The sequence below is a fragment of the Lampetra planeri genome, chromosome 45, assembly GCF_965212315.1.
Source record: "Lampetra planeri chromosome 45, kcLamPlan1.2.h2, whole genome shotgun sequence".
In the NCBI taxonomy this organism is placed as follows: domain Eukaryota; kingdom Metazoa; phylum Chordata; class Hyperoartia; order Petromyzontiformes; family Petromyzontidae; genus Lampetra; species Lampetra planeri.
Window position 1 is genome coordinate 3,665,407 of NC_136151.1, and position 20,008 is coordinate 3,685,414.

At 49.6% G+C, this 20,008-nt stretch overlaps 1 protein-coding gene across 1 annotated transcript in view; it reads right to left on the reverse strand.

Moving 5' to 3' along the window:
* LOC144733013 (uncharacterized) overlaps nucleotides 1-19,881 on the reverse strand; it is a 41,770-nt gene extending 21,889 nt beyond the window's left edge. The window contains exons 1-3 of the mRNA XM_078614720.1: nucleotides 19,752-19,881; nucleotides 12,621-12,714; nucleotides 1,282-1,410 (exon numbers count right to left, since the gene is read on the reverse strand). Of these exons, the coding sequence (XP_078470846.1) occupies nucleotides 1,282-1,410; nucleotides 12,621-12,714; nucleotides 19,752-19,790 (262 nt within the window). The 5' untranslated portion in view covers nucleotides 19,791-19,881. The remainder of the gene's footprint in view (nucleotides 1-1,281; nucleotides 1,411-12,620; nucleotides 12,715-19,751) is intronic.
* Nucleotides 19,882-20,008: the final 127 nt, after the last annotated feature.

Genomic DNA, 20,008 nt, shown 5'->3' on the forward strand with positions numbered 1-20,008 from the left:
CAATAAGGTCTAAATTGATCTATAATAAGGTAGACACTGATAATAGGTTGACAGGTATGTTATAGAGTCTCCTTGACCGATTTAGGAAATTATATTTTGTTGACCTTCTCCAATTATTTAAAATGGCTTTTGCTGCACTGCCCTAAATGTTTGTACTGGTGTGGTGGACACTCGACACAGCAGTCTTCAATAGTAGGGGTCTTTATTTCTTCCAGCACGAGTGTGACGAGTTGAAAGATGAGGATCACACCCCTTGCTTCTATCAGGTGTAAGTCATAGCTGGTGGGACCGGTTTTAGGAGTATGGGTGTGGGGAGGGGCAATTATGCAAATTTACTAGATATGAAAGTGGCAACCAAGAAGGGGTAGAGGGAACGCGACGTGAGGAGCAACCGCGGCAACCCCATTTCCACCTGATGATGATCGCTTGTGTTGCGTTCGAAACGTCGTGATTTATTTTAATGAAATTTTATTTAATTAATTAGTTGTGTTTTATTTCTACATACGTGACTTTACCGAAAAAACCAATGTGTATAATAAAATGTTGCACTGTAGTAGAAGAAAACCTGATGATGATGATGATGCAGGGAGCGATGTGAAGGAAACTGACACTAAATGGAAAGAGAGGAAGACCTAACAGAGAATGGTTTGATGACATCGCAAGAGATTGGTGCCAGAAATATGTGGCACGACTTGAGCATATTAGCACAAGGGGCCGTCCATAAATGATGTCACGTGATTTTGGACGATTTTTGAACCCCCCCTCCTTCGTCACACGGCGTCACAAAAAGTCAGACCCCCCCTCAAATATAACGTCACAATGCTCTGCCCCCCTCCCCCAAAAAACATGCTTCAAATCGCTTTCAACTATTGTAATTGTAGTGCGTATTTAATGTGGCGCTGCACTCTGATGTTGTAGGAGAAAACATTTATTAAAAAGTCTATTTAGATAAGTAGAAAGTGTTATTTAAAGTTGTGCATTTTTATGTAACGTCACATTTCTCAACCCCTCCCCCCTTGTCACACATCGTCACGCATCATCACAAATGTCTGACCCCCCCCCCCCCCTAGGTGCGTGACGTCATTTATGGACGGCCCACAAGACTAAAGAAAGGTGGAAACAACAAATGACGAAATGTGCAGTGGACACCTACTACGGGCTATCTGTACATGGATCCTGACGATGATGAAACAATATCTATGCCACACGCAAAAGGACACAATTCCAAAACGCACAATATATATAGAGGGGAAACGCCTACTTTGCTGTGCTGTCACTTACCTAGTCCACAGCTGCTGCACCAAGTGCACACCTTCTCCTGGTTGTCTCTGTTTATGAATGTGCCCTTAGGGCACGGCTCACACATGGCAGCACGTCCATCAGCTATGCAGTCCGACACCTTGTACATCCCTGAAGGACAAAGGTGCGAGCGAGCAATGGAGTTGTTAGAACACAGACAAAGATCTCCTGTATAGCCTTTAACAGACTCTTTGCGCAAATGCTCTACCGCCTTTGTCTCCCCAGTGGCGTTGTTTACACACTGCACCAGGTAGTCATTTGAGTCTGAGTCGACCTAGGAGAGGCCCAGGTCCGGTTCAGATAATCGTCACTGGTGTTGGCCCGGAGCTGGAACCGGGTTCGTAGCGCAAAGCGCTAACCGCTACACCACCGCTCACACACATGTAATGACAAGTTGGTTTGGTGAGTCACGGACTGCACTGACAGTCAACCAGCGTTAAGTTATGTTAGGGGCAGTGGCTCAACTGAACTCATTTTTTCAGTCATCATCACGGTTTTCCACTGCACATTTCGTCGTTTGTTTATCACATTTCGTCTTGTAGTGCAAATACGGTCAAGTAGTGGCCACCTGCATGGGACGTGGGCAATCTTGCCTCTCCCACTGGCATTATTTTTTATTATTATTCACATTAATCTGAGTTACTTTTAAGCTAAATTTTATTTTATTCAAAGTTTTAGCACTTTATTACTAGTTATTAATATTTTTTATTGCGTTTTTGTCAAGATTATCTAACTTACAAGCTGGTGTGGCCTTCCCTCATCGTCTCCACACACAGCCTGCTCTTTCTTGGCTGGTCATCACATGTCCCCTCGATCCCTTCTCTACCAAATTAATTCAAGAAAATGTAAATTTACTCTGCCCATTTGCAACCAACATTTTGAATCTACCTCTCAGCTCTGGTATTGTCCCTTCCACCTTCAAACTTGCAGCTGTCACCCCTCTCCTGAAAAAGACTGGCCTTGATTCTGAGGTTCCAAATAATCGCCCAATCTCCAATCGACCCTTCCTATCCAAGGTCCATGAAGGCCTGGTTGCCTTGCAGTTCAACCACCATTTGTCCTCTAATGATTTTCTGGATCCATTTCAGTCTGGGTTCAGGGCTGGACACAACACTGAGACAGCTCTGGTTAAAGTGGTGAATGCCCTTTTGATTGCTGCTGACTCTGGCTCACCCAGTATTCTCGCTTTGCTGGATCTGAGTTTATCCTTTGACACCATCCATCATGACATCTTGACTGATCATTGTGAAAGTATCATGGCGGTTTCAGGACCTGCTCTTAGGTGGTTCAGATCTATGTATCTTATCAGGAACATTTCGTATTTATTGGAGATTTTAAATCTGCTCCCAGCTCTCTTTCATTTGGGGTTCCTCCGGGTTCAGTTCTTGGCCCTCTTCTCCTTTGTATTTATATGGTCCGACTGGGTCATTTGCTCCAAAATATCGGCCTAAAGTTTCATTGCTCTTCTTGGTTCTTTTGGTAAAGTCACGTAGAAGGGAAATAATAAAGTAATAAAAATAAAACATAATAAAATACAATTCTCACAACGTTTCGGCCACAACGCAAGCAGCCGTCCTCAGGTGAAGAACAGGTCTGTCGGAAAGACAGCGTCTGAATGAACACCACCAAGCCTGGCAGCGTATGTTTAAGCTGGGTTAGGGGAGGAAGGGCGCCTTGACAAAGGAATTTGCATATCAACAGAGTATTTTGCATATTTATGGAAAATGCAGATATTGGATTAGTCACTACTTGTGGAATGCGTAGGAGGTGGGGGGGGGGTCTCAAAGTCATATTATGCCCGTGCATTATGTAGGATTAGCAGCAACATAGGGAGGGAGTAGGGCTAGCAGTAATAAAGGTGTAATAAAAGACTTGACCACGATGTCTGGCTCAGTGTCCTTTATTTGGTTCGTACTGTATTTCCCACACGGCTGTCTCCTATTTGTTCAGTCCCCACGATGCTGACTCCGATGTCTCTCCAGTCTCCACCAGCAGCCCCTCTGTTGGCCTCTGTCGCTCTTGTAGCCCCCACAGCAGCTCCGCTGCTGTTACTCTCTCACAGCCCCCCTGGCTCTCACCGCTGCAGCTCCTCTCTCTCTCTTGCTCTCTCCGCAGCTCTGACAGCCTCGTGCTGTCTCCACACACACACCGCTGCAGCTCCTCTCTCTCTCTTGCTCTCTCCGCAGCTCTGACAGCCTCGTGCTGTCTCTCTCTTCGTCGCTCCTGCGACTCTCTGCAGCCACACCGCTGCCTCTAACACACAGCCTTCCTGGCTGTCCTCTCTGCAGCTTCACACCGCCCCGTAGCTCCCTACTGTTCTCTGGGGTTGGCTCCCGCTGGCCGGCGGTGCCCCCCTCCTCTCGTTCGCCCGCGTGGCTTCACTCTTTTCCATTCACAACCCGACTGCCTTCTCCTTCCGGTTTACCCGCTTAAGGACCCGAACCTTTCACCCACGTCACATGGCTCCGCCTCCCCGTGACGTCACATCCGGAAGGTCGCTTACGCCCGCATTACACCACCCTCCCCCGTAGAAAAAACCCAGCCGACCTCGGCTGAACAATACCAAAGCGTAATGCGGTGAACCGACCTTCCGTACTAAAGGACACCAAGCATGCAATATAACAACAGAACAACAACACCAAGTAACATCAACGGACGTACGAAAAGCATGCAATAAATACAACGGTAAGAACAAGAACAACAACACAACATACAATCAACGAAATGTAAGTGATTTAGAGCGTGTGCGGGTCGCCGGCCCGTCCCGGACGGTCGGCGGCCCACCCGCAGAACGGGAACGTGATGGAATTCGAGGAGTGACTGGAGGTAGTCCTCCTGTTGCTGTTGGAAGTCCACCAACGTCCGTGTCCCTGAAGGATTAGTCTCGGGCGTGTCCCGCGAATGTGCCTGCAGCGGGGTCGGAAGAGCTGCAGGGCTCGAAGGTCCCGCAGACCTGGCAGGCGCCCTCCGAGCAGGGCCCCTCGTCCCCTGCGGTGTCACGGCCGGCCTGTCTGGAACAGGTACGACAGGCGCTCTAGCAAGATCAATGGACGCAGGCAGGGGAGAGTCGGCAGCAACAGACCCCGGCAAGGCAACATTGGGAGATGACGCATCATGTAGGGGAGCAACATATGGTTTCAAGCGCGACGTATGAACAAACCAACGGCGAGAACCAATCTGAACGCGCGCTGACTGTGGATTGGGAACCTCAATGAGGCGCACGGGACCATGCCAAGGTTTGTGCAATTTAGAAGAGGTTCCCGGCCGCACCTGCGGACAATGGAGCCAGGCCAGGTCTCCAACCTTCCAGGGGCACTCCCCCTCGGACCGTCGAGCATACCGCTCGTTCCGGGCCTGGGCTTTGGCCGTAGCCACGCGGGCATTCTCCCGCGCCTCCGTGACCCGGCGAACCGTGTCCTGAATGTATTCAGGGAGTGGTTTACGAGGTCCCTTCACCCCAGTACACAATTGCACATCCACCGGCGGCACGTTTTCCCGACCATACATAAGGTAAAACGGCGAATACCCTGTAGCCGCATGAGGCGTCATCCTGTACGCCGAAAGCACTCCGGGGATGTGCAGATCCCAATCTGATTGTTGTTCACTCACAGTATGGCAAAGCATGGCAGACAATGTCCTGTTCAGCCGTTCAACCATACCATCCGTCTGCGGATGGTATGGGGATGTCCGTATTTTCTTAGTCCCAAGGCCCGCGCACACTTCCGCCAATAATTTAGAAGATAAATTTCGGCCCTGGTCCGTGAGGAGTCTCTCAGGCGCCCCCTTGTCCATAATGTACCCAAACAAAAAGGCGTCGGTGATGGCCGCGGCCGACTGATCGGGTAACGGCCAGGCCATCGGCCAACGGGAGAGGTACTCAACCCCTACCAGCAAATATTTATTACCCCTCGCCGATGGTGGGAAGGGTCCCAATATGTCCAGTGCCACCAATTCATTGACTCGAGACACCTGAATCGACTGAAGAGGCGGCACGTAAGGATGTTTAGGCGGCTTACGTCGGGCACACTCAGGGCACGCGCGCACGTGCCCTACGACATCTGTCGCCATGCCGTGCCAAAAATAATGACGTTGCAACGTCAACAAAGTCTTCTGCACCCCTAAATGTAAGAGTGTGTCACAATGGAGAGTTCTAATCAACTCGAATCGCAAGGACGTTGGTACGACCAAACGCCAGCTTTCCTGGAACCCTTCTCGCCACATAAGCAGCCCATCTCGGAGAGCGGTTTGCGGCCCCACAGCCGTACTCGAACTCCCATTGTCCCCCGTAGACCGCTTCCGCATGGACAACAACGACTCATCCATCATCTGTTCCCGAATCCAGACAGACCGCGGCAGATTCAAAACCCCGTCAGTCGGTCCGGGTTCCATCGGAGTATCCGCCTTCTCGACGGCCAACGTAAGCGGCTGAGGGGGATTTAGAATCGGCGAACACCTATGCGTCCCCGACGCACATGTACAAGGGGCTCGCGGCGGTAATCTGGAAAGTGCGTCAGCGTTCGCATGGCGCACTCCCTTCCGATGTTGAATTTGGAAGGAAAATTCCTGTAGCGTGTCCAACCAACGTGCCAGCTGTCCGGATGGCTGGTCCATTTTAAGTGCATATTGCAAGGCCGCATGATCCGTACGCACAATAAAAAAACGACCGTAAAGGTACGGTCGAAATTGCCGTAGGAAAAAAACAACCGCCAAAAGTTCTCTACGAGTGACACAGTAGCGAGTTTCCGCAGGAGACAAGACTCGGCTACCATACGCCACGACGCGCTCTACACCCCCTTTAGACTGTGATAATACCGCCCCAATACCTGTGTCACTCGCGTCCGTATCAAGAATGAATGGGCGATCAAAATCGGGATAATCCAATGTTGGGGCCGTAGCCAATAGATCACGCAGACTCCGAAAGGCCGCCTCTTCCGGCTGTCCCCAAACAAACTTCCATCCTTTACCCGTAAGGAGATGCAAGGGCCTCGCAATCATCGCAAACCCCGGCACAAATCTTCGATAATACGAGGCAAATCCCAAAAACCGCCGAACATCCCCCACGGTGGCCGGAGTCGGCCAATCCCGGACGCACGCCGTCTTTTCCAGATCCGTGGACACCCCCTCAGCACTCACAATGTGCCCCAAATAACGGACGGACCGTTGCAGTAGGTGGCATTTCTTTGGTTTGAATTTCAAATTCGCAGAGCGCATCCTCGTGAACACTGTCTCCAGCCACGTTAAATGTTCCTCAAATGTGCGGCTGAAGACAATAATATCGTCCAAATATATAAGACACGTCTCCCACTGCAACCCCGTCAAAACGAGCTCCATCAATCTTTGAAATGTAGCAGGGGCCGCATTCAATCCCATCGGGAGGCAGTTGAATTGAAATAACCCCTGCGGCGTACGGAATGCGGTTTTCTCCCGTGAGGACTCGTCAAGGGGAAGCTGCCAAAATCCCGAAGAGAGGTCCAGTGTGGAAAAGAACTTAGCCCCCGACAATGCGTCAAGGGAGTCGTCCATACGCGGCAGGGGGTACGCATCTGCCACCGATATCTTATTCAATTTCCGGAAATCAACACAAAATCGCAAGTTGCCATCCTTTTTCTTAACCAAGACCACAGGAGCGCCCCATGGGCTGTTAGATGGCGATATAATGTCCGCAGCCAACATGTCTTCCACTGCCCCCCGAACGTGTTCTCGCTCCGCAGGACTCATCCGATGCGAATTTAATCGAATAGGGGCAGCGTCGCCCGTCTCAATGTGATGGGAAAGCAACGATGTGCGTCCCAAATCCAAATCATCGGAGCTGAACACATCCGAATACGTCAGCAACAATTTACGCAGCGCATCACGTTGCTCAACGGACAGGGAAGAACTTTCGTCACATAAGTTAGCAATCCAACGATTATCCGAACCCCTTGGCTCGGAAACACCAGCGACCACTCCCCGGCTATGCGGACAATCGTGCGTCGCAAACGCCGTAGTGGCATGTGCCACAACCGTACCGGCCGGAACACGGATGTTTTCCACCCCCGCATTAAGCACCTGTAAAAACGGTAATTGATCCGGCCGGACGATGGTCTGTGCCCCAACTAACGCCAACCCTGTTGTTATCGTGGCGGATGGCGACAACAAGACCCCTACTGCTCCTAGTCGATTAGGCAGGGGCTTCCGATACCGCAAGGGTATAAGCATCTGTGAACCAGGTGGGATGTCCACAGATGCGACGGACAGCGCCTGCACCTGTACGGCCGAAGCAGGTCGCCCCCAGGGCGACGGCAGAAACGAGATTTGACCCGGCAATTCAATACAATTTTCATTGATTTTGATAAAAATGGGCATTTTAGCCAAAAAATCGGTGCTTAATAAGCAAGGAACCGCCAAAGATCTTGATATTAACACAACACCCGAAGCCGACACATCCCCAATAGATATCTTAGCATCCACCTGGCCCACGATACCCATGCTACCCCCGTTCGCAGCGACGCACGACCCATAAACCGGGCGCACAGCCCCCGGCGGGATGCCCAACAGATGGAAAATGACATCCGATATAATAGTCGCAGACGCTCCGGAGTCGACCAAAATGCGCACGTCCACCCCTTGTATAGACCCCGGTACAGTGGACGAACCCGTAGCGGCCGCGACGACTCTCGGCGCCAATTTGCGCCACTGCGTCACCGAGCGACAAGGCCCCGTCGATGGCCTTTCTTTAACAACAACATTAGGATCGCGCAACGAAGGTGATGGGTGAGGTGCAAAGCCTTGCCGGGTGTCTGGTGTGTGCCGACATGCCTGTTTCGGAGGTTCTTTGGGCGGCTTGTCCGGTACTGAGGCCTCCTGCTGCGGCGGACCCGGGAAGCGGGCCCAGCAATCCTTGGCGTAGTGGCCCCTACGGCCGCAGCAGAAGCAGTCGGCATCGTTGCGCCGAAGCGCAGGCCTCGCACCCCGACGGCCCCGTTCCGGTAGCGTAGCGCGCGGCCCCGGGCCGCCGCGTCCCGACCATGGAGAGAAGGCGGCCGTCAGCTCCCGAGGGCCCCGCTCATCCGGCACGTAGACCGCCTTCGTGGGGTCCAACCCCAGCGCACCTCCTTCCTTGACGGGCCCCCCCGTCCATGCTGCCACTTGCTTCCAGCGACGGAGATTAAACTGCGCATCCAGACACTTTGCTGCCGCCCGGGAAGTGAGCTTCTCATGCCCACACCCAGGCATGGGGATCCCCAGATCCCGAGACAGCTCCAGCATTTTACCTAATATGAGAGGCTCGAGCAGGTCCTGTGGCGTCTCAGGATAAGCTGCCATGGCCAGCTCCAGCACCGCACCTCTGAACGCCACGGGCGATTCCTCGGGTGCTCGTTGTCGTTGAGCGAATCGCCGATGCGCATCGTCAGGTGGCTCATAAGCGTCGGCCATTTCTTCAAAAACTCCACATAAAGTCTTCTTCTTATCGGCCGTTATGGAACGGAAAAATCGAACAGATTCGTCGTCCAGTAGAGTCGGCAACACTTCCAAGGCCTCAGCATCGGTCCATCTTGCTGAACGTACCGCCGCCCAGAATCGGCAGGCGAAAGCGCTCCAATCGCCCCCGATGGAGAATTCCTTAACTGTGGTGAGGTGGCGACTCCGACTCCTCTTCACGCCTTCTTCCAATGTCGGTTGTTCTGGTGGCAAATTCAAAATGGCGTCGGCCCGCGGCGTGGCCAAGATGGCGGTTTGGCGCCGCGGGGCGCGCAAGATGGCGATATCTTGCCGCGTGGCTAATGGCGGCGGCAGGGCAGGCAACGTGGCGGCCCGTGGAGCACCTTCAGCTTCCTCCGTCGTCCTTGGCGTGACGAGTTGACATAGTTGCGCCAGGACGTCCTTGAGTGCCTCCAGTTGCACCGCCATCTGTTGCCATCTCTGATCAGCGTCCGATGATGTTGACGGCCCTGCCATCGCGCCGACATCTTCCACTCCCGTCCCCATGCTCGCTTCAGCAGGGCTCTCCTCCACCACCCCAGCAGGATCCATGGTTGGAGGGAAATCGTCGTCGTCGGACGAAGAAGCTGATGCTGGCGGCGGAGTAATTTTCTTCCTTACTTGCTTCGACATGCCGTTTCACTTCTGGCACCAGTGTAATAAAAGACTTGACCACGATGTCTGGCTTAGTGTCCTTTATTTGGTTCGTACTGTATTTCCCACACGGCTGTCTCCTATTTGTTCAGTCCCCACGATGCTGACTCCGATGTCTCTCCAGTCTCCACCAGCAGCCCCTCTGTTGGCCTCTGTCGCTCTTGTAGCCCCCACAGCAGCTCCGCTGCTGTTACTCTCTCACAGCCCCCCTGGCTCTCACCGCTGCAGCTCCTCTCTCTCTCTTGCTCTCTCCGCAGCTCTGACAGCCTCGTGCTGTCTCCACACACACACCGCTGCAGCTCCTCTCTCTCTCTTGCTCTCTCCGCAGCTCTGACAGCCTCGTGCTGTCTCTCTCTTCGTCGCTCCTGCGACTCTCTGCAGCCACACCGCTGCCTCTAACACACAGCCTTCCTGGCTGTCCTCTCTGCAGCTTCACACCGCCCCGTAGCTCCCTACTGTTCTCTGGGGTTGGCTCCCGCTGGCCGGCGGTGCCCCCCTCCTCTCGTTCGCCCGCGTGGCCTCACTCTTTTCCATTCACAACCCGACTGCCTTCTCCTTCCGGTTTACCCGCTTAAGGACCCGAACCTTTCACCCACGTCACATGGCTCCGCCTCCCCGTGACGTCACATCCGGAAGGTCGCTTACGCCCGCATTACAAAGGGAAGCAATTTTAATAGTAAGGAGCGGCAGCAGCCAAACCACCACGTAAAAAACTAAAATATAAACTACATCAATATCATCAATATACTAAATATACTCTCCAATAAGCTGAGCAACTAACAGTAAGTCATACATTCTACGTGACTTTTACAGAAAAAACCAAGAAGATGAATCCCTCCAGTCACGAAAGCTTAAATCGAAATTTCATTGCTCTGCGGACGACGCTCAAATTTACTTGCATATCCCTTCGTCTGCCTTTGTGGTGCCATGACCGCGGAGCAGCTCCGCAAGTGCTGCGATTATCCACTACCCCCACCCTGAGCACATGCACACACGCAGCACTTGCACCCACGTAGTGTCCTGGTGGGGGGTTGCCTGGCACATCGGGTTTTAATCCAAAGGGCCCCTAGAGGGAGAGTCCCATGGTTTCCCGGTACCAGGAGATTTGCCGACCCTTACAGGACAGGTTACATTGTGGTGCCCCTAAATTGGCTTAAAATTGTATGGGCGCAGAAGGAAAAGATTCACTGGGCCAACTGCAATAAGTTATTCACGAGATTGAGAGAGGCTGAGGGTGGAATATTAGGCAAGAAGGGCAGACCAGTAGGTTAGAATGAATGAGAACGGGAGAATAATGGGTGAGCGGAGCAGCAGCACACTCTGTGGCACTCCATTTAGAGAAGGTCAAAAGGCACGGCGGCGCAGGTAAGCGCACGGTTGGCTGCGTGGAACGACGTCACCCTGGGCCTTTGAAGTTTAGAGAATAAAAAGAGTAGCCCAGGACGATTTGAGTCTATTGTCTTCAACCTCCGGGCCGTCAAGACCCACTCCCTGCCGTCCTGCCTCCTCGAGCCCCTCGTAGCATCCGTGTGATGCCAGCGAGTGCTGCTACGAGGTAGCAATAGGGAAAGTTTTCTCTCGTCCTTCTCTCTCCGACTCGCACAGCGTCCGTGCGATGCTGTGAGGACAGCTTCGAGGTACGTGGTAGGACGTTTGAGCGACTGGGTTCGTAGGCAGAGTCAGGCCAAGCTCGTCTCACGAAATATTCCCCCCAGCTAGTGTGTATTTGCGCCGTTAAGAAACTTTAGTACAGAGTATCACTGCAGTGTGATTTGTGTGTGTGTGGGTGGAACCCCGGCGTGGTGTTGGTAATTTGAGTGTGTGTGTGTGAGGCGCGCGCTTGTATTAAAACATAAATGGCTCGCGCGTCCATGCAGACGTGGTACACGAGTATTACGGCAGGGATGGGGTGCGTTAAAACCGCTCTCCGGCGCTCGCGCATGTTTGCGCGACAACAATAGCATTAACGGCGAGGCACGCGCGTGTATTAAAACATAAATGGCTGCCGACGCTCGCGCGTCCATGCAGCCGCACCGCGCGAGTATTAGGGCGGGTGCGGGGTTGCGAAAAATCACCTGCCGGCGTGTATATTCGTGCAGCCGCTTAACGCTGCTCTTTGTGTGGAAGCGGATTAGCATATGACCGCCCGCAGATGCCCGCGTGCATTCACGCAGCCATTTAGCGTCAGGCTTAGTGCGGGAGCTTCTCAGAGTCTGATCTCCGGCAGCATTAGCGTTAGCTTGTGTGCGTGTGTGGAATAACCCCGTGCGGCGGTGAGCCAGCAATTTATCTGTGTGTATAGAATAGTGTATAGCGTAGTGTCGTGTATAGTAGTGTAGTGCATAATGTAGTGTGGTGTAATGTATAGTGTCGTGTATCATCATCATCATGGTCCGTGGGCAGATAGTCTTAGTAGTACGTGTCCACTGCACATTTGTTATGTGTTGTTTCCACTTTCTTCCCTGTCTTGTAATGCCAATATGCTCAAGTAGTGGTCACATCTTTCTGGCACCAATCTCTAATGATGTCGTCGTCAAACCAATCTCTGTTAGGTCGTCCTCTCTTTCTGGTTCCTTACATTTTACCGAACAACAACAATAACACACTTTTACATTTCTTGTCGTTGTCCATCCGACGACACATGTGTGTCCAAATAGCATACCTGTCAACCCATATGGTTTACCCATATTTATTACCGGGAAATTGAGTTTTCAGGTCCATACAGCGTTCAGCCGTTTCAATACAGGCAATTTTTGTGTCTATTTGTTGGTGTTTCTACCTTGTGATAGGACTTTGTAGGATAAACGTTAAGATTTTAAAGGACAAGGGGTGACCAATACGGTCTGAATTGGTCTGTAATAAGGTAAGGCACTGATAAGGGGTTGACAGGTATGAAATAATGTCAGTTTCCCTTTGATCACTGCCTGCATCAATCATCATCATCATCAGGTTGTCTTCTTCTATGGCGCACCCTTTTTAATTGACTTCTACGTTGGTCAACTATTTGATGCAGCAAGTATCCCTTCGACAGAAATACATTTCTCAAGTGCCAACATATCTCATGTCTCCAGTAACCACCAACCCCATAGCCGAGAATGCAGTGAGAGGAGCTGACTTGGGTGGAAGAAAGGAAGCACCCGGTCACCACACTTTGTCATTCCACAGAGGTGCATACATTGGGAGTCTTCATAACTGTGTTGCTTTACCTGCACTGCACAGCTCACAGCAGACTCCATTTGATGATTTGTAGAATCCATCGCCACACGCCGTGGCGGCGGACAGTTCCTGCAGGAATAGCACCTGCAGAGAAGATTCACAGCAGAATTGAGCGGCTGATGTAGATGGCAGAGCGACAACTGCAATTTCACATTCAGATGGAGCCACAGAGGCGACTTCACTCGGCGTCACATGGGCCAATTCTGGACTCTCTCCCTTTCCCATTTTAAGGGAGGGCCTCGTTCGTAATCGATGAGAGAGGCACAAAGACAAAGCGGCCCCCAGGATAGCCCCACACACACTGTGCTTGCTGGGAGGGCAAGTGCTGGTGGGGAGCGGTGACGATTATCTGAACCGGTCCTGGGCCTCCCCCAGATCGACTCAGCCTCAAATGAGTACCTGGTGCGATGTGTACATATCGCCACTAGGGAGACAAAGGTGGCCACCCACTCCCTCGTGTGCCATGCCGGCCTTCATAGGTGCTTGCTAACAGCACTTGCCCCGACAGTCTGTTAAGGCTATATGGGGAATCGTTATTTTTGTCGCGGTCCGTGCGTGAGCAGGACCACACCCCACGCCCACGTGCTAATGATGATTCACACTACACTGTGTCAGTGTGTTTTGTTGTTGTTAAGGCTGAATCGACCCCCGGGGGATGCAGGGTACAGGTGTCAAGTTGGGGAAGGGGTTTCTCGGAATTTTCCCGAGATTGAAATCTCCGGACAGAATTTTGAGTCTCGAAGGATGACACGCGGTTAAACATTCCTCGACGTCATTCAATAATTGATTATAATCAATCTGCTGCTGGATGAAAGCCTTACCCGAAGCCGACTGAAATGTTTCACGGCTCTGCAATGCAAACGATATGCCAAACGCTCTGCCTCCTCGTTTGGGCGTACTCGTACTGCTACTATTTACTACGTGTTATTTTACCAGGTAAGGTCACAATGAGTTGCTGTGTAACTCTTTTTCAGAAGCGACCTGGCCGTCACAAATTGATAGCAGCTCAACCAAGCGGCTTATCACATGGAAGTATATAGCGGCAGGTAAATACTCTAAACGCATAAAGATATGCATAGAGCCCCATAGAGACTCAGATTCCCATAGATACACACAGAGACCTGTAGATACACACATACACCAATAGATACACATATAGACACAGATACCCATAGATACACAGAAACTCAAAAATACACAGAGATCCAGAGAGATACAGATACCCAAATATACACACAGAGACGCATAGATACACATAGAGACCCATATATATATATATATACACATAAAGACCCACAGAGATGCACAGAGGCCCATAGAGATACAGACATCCATAGATATACATGTATAAAGAGACCCACAGAGATGCATAGAGCCCCATAGAGATACAGATACACATAGATACACACAGAGACCCATAGATACACCTTAAGACCCAGAGAGATACATACATACACATACAGACCCATATAGATGCACAGAGACCTATAGAGATACAGAGACCTATAGATACCCACAGAGCACCATAGACAGACAGAGACCCATAGAGATGCATACTGCTCCACAGATACACACAGAGACCCACAGATACACACAGAGACCTATAGATACACAGAGACCCATAGAGATGCATATAGCCTCATAGCCCCACAGAGACCCATAGAAATGCATATTGCCCCCCCCCCCATAGCCCCACAGAGACCCATAGAGATGCATATTGCCCCATAGATACACAGAGACCCACAGATACACACAGAGACCCAGAGAAATACATACAGATACAGACCCATAGGGATACAGATACCTATAGATAAACAGACCCATCGAGATGCATACAGCCCATAGATACACAGAGACCCATAGCGCTGCCACTCTGCCGCTGTTCTTGACCATCGGCCACAACGCATCACAGCGCAAGGCCGCTTCGCTTCCTTAGTTTTTTAAAACCCTAATCTGGTTGTCAACCTTTTTTGACCACTTGTTTAATTTGTATTTCAACCCGAGTCGCTGGGACATCACCCTTGCCTGTCGCCCCAACGTGTTTCCGAGAAATAAATGTTTTACGAATAATTATTCGTATTTGATGTTAATTATAATCAACATCAAATATTTTTCACGAAATTGTCCATATGGTTTGTGCGGTTATATGCTAACTTTTCAAAGTAATTGCTTCACTCTAGGAAGCCCGCAGCATTGTTTGATGATCGATGAGTTTAGAAACGTCTTTAATATTACCTTCCAGGTTACCGTACGGATTAACATTTTGATCGTAGTTATTTTATATAAGAGACGCAGACTCCAATTCTACAGCAGCAAGGGTCAGGATCGAGATCGAACCCAAAAAACCTCCTGCATCCCAGGCGAGGGTGATAACATCACGCCATCGTGGCTGAGCCAATCGGAATGGGAATGAAGAGTTGACGTCACTGGCCTCAGGGCCACCCAGGTGTGGGCAGGGGGTGACCTTTGAGCTGCGTTAGTGGACGGGTTATTTTATTGCGGTCCAGTGTCCAAGGGCCATTTAATGACCAGCCTCAGGGTGGGTCGGCAAACAGCCTCATCCGGTTGGTTGTCGGCTGATTATGATGCTGGTTGTTGTTGTAAATTACCGGAAAAAAGTCACGTACTCGAAATGTAAACGTTATTGTGGCATAGCTGTCAGCCCCTTATCAGTGAAATTGAGTTGTCAGGTCCAATATGGCGTAGAGCTCTTGCAATAGGGCAAAAAAATGGTCTTCATATTATTTGGGTCTTTCCGTAAAGTAACGTAGATAGGTTCAAAGAAAATAACAAAAAAATACAAAACTACGACGTTTCGATCACAACACAAGCGATTTTCTTCCTCCTGATGACGATTGCTTGTTATTTTCTAAGAAGCTATCTACGTGACTTTAACGAAAAGACCCAAAGAATATGAATTCGTGCAGTCACGAAAGCTTTAAGTCAAGAAAAAAGTGGTCTGTTTGTGTTTCTCCCATCTGGTTGGACTTTGTCGTATGAACGGTGAGATTTATTAGGGCATGGAGTGACCAATAAGGTCTGAATTGGTCTGTAAAATGAGAGGCACTGATAAGAGGTGGACGTGTATGGGTATTTTCAAGTCGTAAACGACCCGGTATTTCTCGACTTTATCAACTACGCCATCTCTGCTGTTTGTTTCCATTTAGTCGACGTTTTCTTTTGTCTGCAGACTCCTCTGGATTCATCTGAATAAAATCTCAATTATGGAATGCATACTGTACCTGTCAACCCCTTATCAGTGCCTTACCTTATTACAGACCAATTCAGACCTTATTGGTCACCCCGTGCCCTTATAAATCTCAACTTTTATCCTACAAGGTCTCATCACAAGGGAAAAACAATAACCAATAAACAAATACAATGTTTTTGCCCGTAGTGAAACGGCTATACGCCATATGGACCTGAAAACTCTATTTCCCTTTACAAGAATACAAAGTAAACCCTATGTGTTGACAGCTATGTAGTGGGTTTACTTTGCAACAAACAACACAACCGGTTAGTACTGTAACTATTAACTAATTGGCTACGTTTTTGTGTTATGTGACAAACCACTCTACTGATTGGCTGTGTCAGGTGGTGGTGGCGGTTATAACGACGACACAACATTTTTATTCACGCGATCTAACCACCACCCCTACCCCCCCCCCCCCAAAAAAAGAATAATCTTAAGGAAGTGAAGTACAGGTTGCAAATACGCTCCGTAATCTTGATTTGAAGCTTTCGTGACTGCAGGAATCCATACTCTTTGGTTCTTTCAGTAAAGTCACATAGGTATAAAATGAAATAAATCACGACGTTTCGATCGCAACACCGCTTGTGTTGCGATCGAAATACAAAAAATATAATCCAGCTGTGGAACTGCTGAACCGCAGCAGTTCCACTGCTGGATTATATTTTTTTCCGCCTGAGGACGACCGCTTGTTTTGCGATCGAAACGTCGTGATTTATTATATGTTATACCTACGTGACTTTACCGAGAGAACCAAAGAGTACGCTCCGTAATTTAGACTAACAGTGACACAAATTCACGAAAACAAAAACTCAGTGAAAACGACACGGGAGCAAGAGGCGCCAGGAGTGTAGGCACATGGGCAAGATAAGCACCGTGTGGTTTCGTTACATTAGCGCCACGACTGTGGCTCGGAGGCATTTATTACCTCTCCTGCCATGCAGGAGGTCGTGACCTCGACGAAATCGGCTCCACATGACGCGCCTCCAATGAGCGCGGTTGGCTCCGTACGGTGGTGCGCAAGAAGCTCAACACACATACATACACACGATACACTACACTATACACTACACTACGCTACTATATGCTGTACTATAGACAACCTACGATTACCACTGTTGGCTACGTATGGTGCGAAATAAATTCTACATACATACAGAGGAAGTGGCGGGTTTACATTAATCCACGTGCCGGCCTTCATCCAGCTTTGACTTTTTATTGTACACCACGTGTAAGGCCCCACCGAGCTGCTGTGTAGCTATTTTATTATTATTACACGCTTTTATTTATCTCACTCTCTGTCGTTGTTTTTGTCGTATCCTCAAATTTTGTAACTCAATTTTAACCCACTTCCCAATGTGCTATCGACTGCAAACTTGGTATACTTATGTCATACTGATGACAATACTATATTCTATCATTAAAAATAAAAATAAACATTTTTAAACCATCTCTCTTACATGTTATGTTTCGGCTTGGGTCTAATTGTCCACGCTCAACTGACGTTGGCTGTAAATCACCACGGTCCCTTACGTTATGGCAAGCTTTGGGGCCACTTCCTGGAGTTGTGGAGTTCTTCCATTACTCGTACGGTACATTTCATTAAAGCGTGTTTAAAAAAAAGTATTTTTAAATATATCTTATTTCAGAAGTGACCCGGCCATCACAAATGATACCAGCTCAACATCGTGGCTGAATCTTGACTTAAAGCCCTTCGTGACTGCAGGAATTCATATTCCTTGGGTTTTTCGGTAAAATCACGTAGATAGGTTCAAAGCAAGTAACAAAAAACTACGACGTTTCGATCACAACACAAGCGGTCGTCATCAGGAAAAGGGGGTTAGCTTGTGAAGGCAAACTGTTTATAAAGGTTTGAAATGGACGTAGCCCAAACGTCAGCAGCATGGGCGGGGCAGCTAATGTTAATGTAAGTGGTGGGCGTCGACCGCGACGGTGGTGGGTTTTCCACCAATTGAAGGGCTGCCAGGCAAAAATTAGCATGTTAATATAAGAACGGTGATCGGCCTCCATGGCGAGCGCGCTGAGGTGGCTATGTCAATGTGAGAGATTAGCATGTTAATGGCAGATCGCGGAGCTGCAACCTCGAGGTTGGCACGCGAAGGTGGCTGTGTGAGAAATTTTACCTGTTAATGTAAAATCGAACAACTGAAAATAACAACTAACATCAGAAGGTGGTAGGATGGGAACAACACAGACAGTTATGACTTAAACTGGTTGATAACGTCCTTCCAATGATTGCTCAGTTTGTACCCATCTTCTCGGTTGAAATTGTGTCTGTGTCTGTATATATGGATGGCTTCATGAACGAATCTTTGTTGATAGCCAGTGGGTTTGCAAAGTACCTTCGTCTCAGAGAAATAAATTTCGTGTGAGCCCACCGCATTAAAACAACGATCAGCCACGGCCGAGGTATTGGTCCTACCGTGTTTCAGATCTGCCTTATGTTCACGAACACGGTCCGAGACATACCGCTTAATTTCCCCAATGTAACTGCTGCAGACACAGCTTAGTTTGTAGACGCCGGAGTATTGCCAGTCAGGGATCACATCCTTCATAGATGGGATTAGATCACAGATGTTGTGTACTGTATTGAATCGGACCTGGATCTTGTGTTTGTTTAAGATTTTGGAAATCTTTTTGGTAACACCTGCTATGTATGGTAACGTGATGGTTTTGATCAGATTCTCAGGGGGTTGTTTCTCCATGGTTGGAGAAACAGCTCTGCGAATAATGCGGTCTGAGTACTCATTCATCTTGAGGGCTTGGTGTACGTGTTCCAATTCACTGGCTATGTGGTGTTGGTCGGAAATGCAGTGGGTCCTATGGTGTAGTGTTTTGATGAGGGAATTTTATGTGCCGGATGGTGGTGTGAATCAGGTTTCAGATAGGAATCAGATCACGAATTTGATGTACTGTGTTAAAGCGAACCGAAAGACCCAACGAATATGAAGTGGCTGATATCATTATCACGTGGAAATGTATATAAGCTGCCAAATGCTCTTAACGCACGTTTCTACAGACTCACAGAGACCCATATAGAACCACAGAGACCCACACAGACTCACATATACCCATAGAGATCCATAGACACCCATACTCATAGAGACCCGTACTCAGAGACCCACAGATATTTAGAGACCCACATAGAACCATAGAAACCCACAGAGACCCACACAGGCCCATATAGTCTCATACTCATGGAGACTCACAGAGATCCGGAAACCCACGTAGAACAGTAAATACCCATAGACACTCATTCTCATCGAGACCCATACTAAAGCTAAACCATTTTTTATTTTACCAGGTCAGTCCCCACTGAGCAGTGTAGCTCTTTTTCAGACAAGCGACCTGGCCATCACGAAATGACAGCAGCTCAACGAATTGGCCGCTATCATCATCGTGTGGACATTTACAGGAGCAGCCAAATACTCTAAACGCACGTTTCTAGAGAACTCATGGGGACCCAAAGAGATCCAGAGATCAGCTTCACGTGGAGACAAATCCATGCGACCACGGGTAGAGAGAGAGACATGCAAACTCCAAATCTACAGCAGCAGGCGTCAGGGTTAGCATCGAACCCACGAGCCTCCCTGTATACCAAGCAGAGCCGGCCCTAGACCTTTGGGGGCCCTAAGCAAAATTTGGTTGGAGGCCCCTTTGATGTATGATTTTTTTCACCCACGAGCTAGCAGTGACTCTAGGGGGCCCTCTGCTGGCCACGGGGCCCTTTGCAATTGCAAGGGTCGATTAGTGGCTGGGCCGGCTCTGATACCAAACGAGGTAGTTAACATCTCATAGCCACCACGGCGCCGATGACGATGGTGAGTGAATGAGAAGCTGTCGTCCTCACCATTAGCAAAAGACGGAGCATCGCTGTCCACGGGGTCATGACGATCTCCTGCTCCTCGTCACGGACTCCTCTCAGTCTCCCAGTCGCTCGCGATACTGTTGGCCGCCAGTCATGTGCGTCGAGCGTGGGTGGGTGTCTGTGCGTGTGTGAGAGAGATTGAGTGTCTGTGTGCGTGTGAGTGTCTGTGTGTGATTGAGTGTCTGTGTGTGATTGAGTGTGAGTGTCTGCATGTGTGAGAGATTGAGTGTGAGTGAGTG